At 42.9% G+C, this 7,387-nt stretch overlaps 1 protein-coding gene across 1 annotated transcript; it reads right to left on the reverse strand.

Moving 5' to 3' along the window:
* Positions 1–610: 610 nt before the first annotated feature.
* On the reverse strand, positions 611–5,324 carry LOC119300114. Its single transcript, XM_037577178.1, has 10 exons — positions 3,830–5,324; positions 3,460–3,654; positions 2,704–2,811; positions 2,585–2,626; positions 2,399–2,494; positions 2,235–2,324; positions 2,019–2,135; positions 1,890–1,919; positions 1,129–1,200; positions 611–1,044 (listed from the first exon to the last, which is right to left on the reverse strand). The coding sequence occupies exons 1-10, from the start codon at positions 5,228–5,230 to the stop codon at positions 955–957; spliced, it is 2,241 nt and encodes a 746-aa protein (XP_037433075.1). The 5' UTR covers positions 5,231–5,324; the 3' UTR covers positions 611–954.
* Positions 5,325–7,387: the final 2,063 nt, after the last annotated feature.

Below are 7,387 nucleotides of genomic sequence, written 5' to 3' on the forward strand. Positions count from 1 at the left end.
TCAGAAAGCACTTTGCTATGCTGTACACAATACCTATTTCTGCACCAATCTTTTAGAAGATATAAAGCTTGAATTGTTATTGGATGTAACATTGTGTACACCTAATGTTGTCTATCACCAATTGTATGATCTGAGTCTCCTCTGTACGTATGTAATTCGTTTATCTCTTGGTAGGTTTGTAACTCTCTGAATTATCTTCATATTGCCACTGAAACATATCATTTTCATGGGCAAATCAATGTACAACTTTAAGAATGGGCCTACATGGAAGGGTTTTTGTCTGATCATTCCATTATCTTCTGGATAACTAGAGTATTGGAATTTGAAATTCTCTACATAAGCCCATGGCAACGCACGGGCATTCTACTAGATTGCAATCATATAATCATACTTTTATATGTATATGTTCTCAACTAGTAAAGCAATTTCAGCAACTCCTTGCAGGTATTTCCGTGATAATTTGTAACCTCTTTTTTTTTAACAAGATATATCTATAACAGTAGAATAAGTTAGTAATGTGATGTGAATCCAACAAGATTGATTCAAATGGGAACAAGAAGCCCTTTCCACAGCCAAGCCAAAATTTACAAGGCAGACATGTGGGTTCAAGTAATGAACGGTCCTGTGATTTGTCAATGCAGTTGGATTCAAGAGTCTACGTCCTTTGCTTGGAGGAGCTTTCCATCACCATGCTCGCGTAAGTGCCCAACAGAAGCCGAACACTCTTCTAGCGCTTGTGAAGAACAGTGTCAAGATACAGTTGATGATCATCAGATGAAGAAAGAGTGATCAACAAGAAAAGGGGAGAATGAAAAAATTTCCATCTTAATTTACATTCCTTGAGTTGTACAGTACATATGCGCATGGCACGTGCCAATTACTTAGTGGCGGTTACGCTGCATGTCTAACTTGGCCAGCGACAAATGAAATGGTGTGAATCAGGAAGATCAACAGTTAAGACGGTACACTGGGAATTAACCCAATAGCCTGAGCAATATCTAGCTTCTTCCTACAATAATCCTCATAGAACTTCGGTTTCTGCGTCTGAAAAAAAAAAAGAACTTCACTTAAGTAAACTATAGTTGAAACTTGAAACAGGTATGCGGATGCAGTTTTATAATAAAGTACCTCCTTTCTAAGTGCCTCTGCGATCAACTCCCGGGCTTTATCCTCTGAAATCTTGCTTTTGTCCTCTGCAAACTATGGTCAGGTATAGCATCAAACACAAGAACAATGTTCCGATGGTTTCGATCTAGGCTCTCTGTTTGGATGCCAAGTATTTAAAAACCTATAGTACTGGAAAATCAATGGTATTTTGGGTTGTAGGTAGAAAATAGTGTACAAATACAACGAAGCATTTGGCGATGGTAGTATTTACTGAAGTTTCTGTTTTCTTATTTTACGTTCCATAGCTATCATAAAAAAATCTAACTAGTTTTTGGGCATGCACATGCACATTGAAGACAACTGTTTGGTTAATTGGCTCTGTATATAAACTATAACATATCAGATCTATACTTATATATTCTCTACTATGTGACACGGTTTCAAAGCAACATATGTTGTAACACTGGTAACTGACTGCCTAGTGGATGATGCCTAAGATCCAAATTAGTGGACACAAAATCAGAGTAGCGACACTAACTAAAACATCCCATGCAGTTGTTTCTCTATTTAGAGAAAATAGGGCAGGAGTAGATTTTTTAATACTCCCAAAATACCATAGTACCAGGAATACTGCAGCTTGTAAAATTATGGTATTTACTAGGTCCAGACGCCACAAAGTAACTATTGTTCTTTTCAGAAATCATGGAATTCAGAAAAAACTATAAAAACACTTTGCATCCAAATATGGCGGAAGAGTGTGAGACACACAGAACGGCACTTACTTCCTTGAGGCAAGCTGTGCAAGCAAGAAACTGAAAAGTAAAAGTATGAAAAAGATGAGCATATAAAACACCTATAATCATGAATATCATGTGAATTTGGAAACCATCTGAGAAAGGAAAACAATTTACCTCCTCTTCCAAGTCAGAGCAGAATGTGTCATTCTCCAGTGCACGTCTCATTCTTTCTTGGCGTAACGGGAACATGTTAAGTTCATAGACTTCATACAAAGCATCCCTGAATTTCTTCTGTTAATTGTTCAAGGGGAGAAAAGGAAAATACATCACAAAGCATCACAACATGAGAGTTATAATCACTGAATCATTTCTTGGTTGTTCAGTACTAACCTCCATCGTGTACCTTTGCCAAATCTCATAATAGAGACCATCAAACTCGTTGTAGCAACATACATCAAAACCCATGCTATCTAACCACTCCTGAATTAAAAAAATATGCAATTGTTAAATACATAACACCTAAATGAAAATAACAAGTGTACGAGAGACCCTACGTAGAAGCCAGAAAAGGCTAAGCCCCCATATATCTCCGAGAAGTCAGTAGCGATCTTGATTGCTTGGTAAGTTCCTCTGGTCAAAATCTTTCCCCACTAAAATAGAAGAGAAATTATGATGGTGCTAAAGTATGTATATTGACATATATAGTGTCACTCCATGTGTTTTTGTATAGACATGCTTACCATAAGAGATGGAGGCTGACTTAGCACATAAGCTTCAATCCACTGTCGCGAGAAAAAAAAAGATTGTTAGTACAAAAAAAAACACATTTGAGTAACTTTATCATATCTATGGTGCATACCTTAAGTTTCTTCGACAATTCTTCACAAAATTTGACATATTCTTGTTCAATCTCATAGCTATGACAATCCGTGTGGTACTCATCCCAATTGACATACTCAAAACCACCCTACACCAAAGGGCATTAGAGAGGTAGCCAACAATAAAAAAAGAAAGAATATCAAACAATCAGCTAATTATACTTGACCATTTTATAAGTTTTGATACATTTGCCAAAAGGTCATCTAAAGGAAATAATATAGTTTGCTATCCTTGATAGAAGAAAAAAATTACAAACAGTTTCACTATATTATTATTATTATTAACATGATAAGGTAGCAATTAACATAAAAGGCAACAAGGTGAAAGAAAATTGTCCTGAATACGCACTATAATTGTATTTAGTCAAACAGGCTAGTTTCTCACAGAAATTGATGAGTATCGCGTTCTAGCTTATAAAATTATTATAACATTATATAACACTTCTTTCAAGGTAACAGTAATTAAAACGTACAGCTCCTGCAGCATGAACATGCGTGCGAATTGGTCTACAAGAATATAGGGATCCCAAGAATATAACAGGAATATACTGGAACGGTTTTTTTTAATCTTTTACGAGGTTTTACAACTACAACACCATATAAATATTTTGATCTAACAACAGTATTGTCGTTTTGGTGAGTAGTGTCTGATGAGCTTAAACACTGGTCTATCGTACTAGATCAACAAAACATAAGCAGATGCATACAACTTGCCCAGAAAACAAAAACACACGTACATAATTTCGAGGGACCAGCCGTTGGTAGTCCTCCAGGTCAGCAAGTTTGCAGTAATCAGGGTGGAAAGACCAATCTAATTCATCATCTTCCTCAAAGGACTTAAAATATCTCTGCCCCATAGGACGACAGCCAGGGGGGTAGTCCTCTTGCAGCTTATCATAGCAAAGCTTATCCTCAGGCACGTGTTGTGACAGCTATAGACAATGGATCAATCATGGGGTTAAATTAGCTATGAACAGGGTATTACAAAACCATCATACGCAGCATATAACTACTAATTGAATACTAACACAAGCGAAGCAACCTACATGGACTCAACAGTACCATGTATGACATACTTACACTGGGTGATGGGACTACGAATCTAACCTGATAATATTTGATGCGATACATTTCATGGCGAGCATTGAGCTCTTTCAGCTGCACAGCATCCAGCTTAGTGGAAAGATTGACATAAGGCTTGTCAGGCAGCTGTTTGAGATAAGCACGATACTCTTCGTTGCTGATATCATCTCCCAGGCCCAATTTGTTCAGCCTTCGGATTTCGTCCTCTGCTTCTTCTAGTTCCTTGTTCTTCTTTGACTTAGCTTGATCAATAGTTTTGTTGGTGGCTGCAGATGGCTTACGAGCATGCAAACTAGTATTGCCGCGGAGAGTGGCACATGCACTAGATTTTGAGGAACCGGCTGGTCTGCCTTGTTGTGGGGTGTGGAGTGAGGATTCTCCACCAGAGACCGTGCCGACTGTCTGATCCCTGTGTTGCTTCAGCGGTGGCAGCACCGCCGTCCAATTCCTGACTTGCTTCCGCAGCACCTCTCCACCGGAAGCCGTGCCGACGGTTTGACCCCTGTGCTGCACTGACGAGGGTGTCCGCTTCCCGACTTGCTTCTGCAGCACCTTTGCACCAGATACCATGCCGCCAATCGTCTGACCCCTGTGTTGCTTCGTGTGATGCAGCACCGATGAGGGCGTCCGATTCCCGACTTGCTTCGGCAGCACCTTTCCATGGGAGAGCGTGCCGCCGACCGTCTGATCTCTGCGTTGCTTCAGCGGCGGCAGCACCGACGAGGGTGTCTGATTCCCGACTTGCTTCGGCAGCACCTTTCCATGGGAGAGCGTGCCGCCGACCGTCTGACCCCTGTGTTGCTTTAGCGGCGGCAGCACCGACGAGGGTGTCTGATTCCTGACTTGCTTCGGCAGCACCTTTCCATGGGAGAGCGTGCCGCCGACCGTCTGACCCCTGTGTTGCTTTAGCGGCGGCAGCACCGACGAGGGTGTCTGATTCCCGACTTGCTTCGGTAGCACCGACGAGGGCCTATGATTCCCGACTTGCTTCGGCAGCACCTCTACATGGGAGAGAGTGGAGACCGTCTGATGATCCTTGTGTTGCTTCGGCAGCAGCTGGACCGACAAGGGCGACCGATTCCCAACTTGCCTCGGCGACACCTCTCCAGCGGAGAGGGAACTGAGCCTCCGATTTCGGACTTGGTTCGGTGACGGAGGGAGCGAGACGGGAGTCCGATTCCCAACTTGCTTGGGCAGCACCACTCCACCGGAGGCCGCGCCGACCGTCTGACCCTTGGGCGGCGGAGGGGGCGTCCGATTCCTGACTTGCTTCGGCAGGGCTTGTCCACCGGAGACCGTGCCGGCGGTCCAATTGGCGACTTGATTCAGCGGCGGCACCACCGACAAGGGCGTCCGACCCCCGACTTGACTCGGCGGCGACCGCACTCCACCGGAGGCCGTGCCGGCGGTCTGATTCCGCGGCATCGCTCGAAGTAGAAGGATTTATGGAGGCGGGGAGGGGATTGAAGAAGTGAAGATGGAGGCGGAGGCGGCCAGACGGAGACGGGGGAATCGGGTTTCGCTGAGAGGCGGCCGGCACAAACCTGGCCAAACGGGCCAGTGTTGTCGGCCCGGCACGATAGCCCGCGTGCCCGGCCCGTCATTGGACCGGCCCACATTAAATGAAAAAGAGAAAGATATGAGACAAGTGGGCATCGATGTGGTTAGGACTAGGCGTGTGATATACCCCTAAAAAAATTGTCTCAAAAAAAAATATACCCCTAAAAAAGGCGTGTAACATACTTGAGGCAAAGGAAGCCGGATTTTCTATTTGTTTTCACGCGTTTTTTTTTTCCTTTTTTCACAGGGTTTTCTTCTCTTTTGTTTGCTTTTCTTTTTTCTTCTCCATTTTTGGTTCGGTTTTTCTTTTTCTTATCCATCTTTTATTCGGTTTTCTTTTGTCCTTCTCCATTTTTTGTTTGGTTTCTTTTTCTTCTACATTTTTTTTTGTTTTCACTCTACATTTTTTATATGTCAAAAAGATTTTTTTAATCCACTAAAAAAATATTTTTTAATAAGTGATCAATATTTTTTGTATACACGTTCAACATTGTCCGAATGCTTATTCAATATTTTTGGAATACTTATTTAACATTTTTAATACTTATTCAACACGTTCAAATACCTGTTCGGCATTTTTTAAATTATTGTTTAACATTTTATTATACTTTTTCAATATTTTTCAAATGTGTTTTTGAAGAGTGGTTTTTTTGTAATATATATAGATATGTGTAGAATGCTTCCTCCTTTCTTGCTAAAACCAAGACATAGGGGTGCCTAGCCCGGCATGGCTAGCACATTTTTTTGAGCAAAGCCTACTGCTACATTTTTTGAGCCGGGCAGGGACCTTTTTTTTAGAATCATCATCATGAGCCTTTATTAATCACCCCACAGTTGGGATTTCATCAGAGGTTACATGCAAGATGCACTCGGGGGGGTCAGACAACCAAAAATTACAAAGTTCAGAGCTAACTCCTTCTCTAGCTAACAAATGGGCTCCTCGATTCCCAGATCTACAAATCCATGAAAACTTAAATCCTTCAAGTGTCCATCCCATCAGCATTAGTTTGTTCGTTAAGCATTAGTGCAACAGATTGACAATCCACTTCCAGGTGCACTTTAGAGGCTCCCCTGTCTACTGCAAACTGCACAGCCTTTTGACAAGCCAGAATCTCAGCAACTTCAGGGTCTGAAACATGAGGGAAAACATAGCAGGCTCCTCCCCTAAAAGCACCGTCGTGGTCCCTAAGGACCACCCCTCCGCCGCCACAGTCCTGCTGTTTAGCCACTGATCCGTCAGAGTTTGCTTTGAAGGCATGTATAATGGTGGCATATGGATACATATACCTCATGACAAAAAGTAATTTGAGGCACCTACATTTATTTTTTTCCCCAATGCAAGCTATCACTAGTGGGCCTCATTAAGAAATAGAAAATAAAGACTTTAGTATACATGCATCTCTACTTTTCACTCCAACCTTTTCAGCTTTTGTCACCGGACCACACTTTTTCTCTTCAAGCACCCGCCTCCTGAAGAGGATCCCGCTTCCCTATCCGAACCTACTTTACGTCATATCCAATCCTACATGACATGCGAGGCATCATCTTGAGGCTATGCATTGTACATGCCCTGAGCCAGCCTTGCTCCGGTGGGCTCCATCTCACGGCCAGTGCTGGAGGGCGGCATTTCGATTCCCTTGTATGAATACTTGCCCATTCTGTCACGTGTTGGTGCACTGATTCAGCAACCAATCTCGGATCAATAATTCTTTTGCCATCTCTTGCTTCGTTCGGTGCAAGCCATAGGCCATACACCGCCTGGACCATCAGCTCCCGCTCATGTTCGCCTGCATCGGCAAACCATTGCAGCAACCATAAGGCTAGCTCTCCATGGGATTCGTCTGAAACTGGTGGGATCGCCACCGGAATCCCTTTCTCCGAGCTTAGCACCTTCCAGAACATGGCTGAGTGTGGGCATGCCCAGAAGCGATGAAAGACAGTTTCTTCTCTGCCACACGCCGTGCAAAAAATCCCTGGTTTTATTCTTCTCCTATGCAATTCCACTCCAACAGGTAGTCCATT

Source organism: Triticum dicoccoides, chromosome 1B (genome assembly GCF_002162155.2).
Source record: "Triticum dicoccoides isolate Atlit2015 ecotype Zavitan chromosome 1B, WEW_v2.0, whole genome shotgun sequence".
NCBI lineage: Eukaryota > Viridiplantae > Streptophyta > Magnoliopsida > Poales > Poaceae > Triticum > Triticum dicoccoides.

Bases quoted from the DNA above. Each gene is read 5' to 3' on its own strand.
- LOC119300114 (XM_037577178.1), bottom strand. From the start codon at position 5,230: ATGCCGCGGAATCAGACCGCCGGCACGGCCTCCGGTGGAGTGCGGTCG. The intron at 3,655-3,829 runs GTTAGATTCGTA...CATTGTCTATAG, and splicing joins ATCGCATCAAATATTATCAG to CTGTCACAACACGTGCCTGA. The intron at 2,495-2,584 runs GTAAGCATGTCT...CTTCTATTTTAG, and splicing joins GTCAGCCTCCATCTCTTATG to TGGGGAAAGATTTTGACCAG.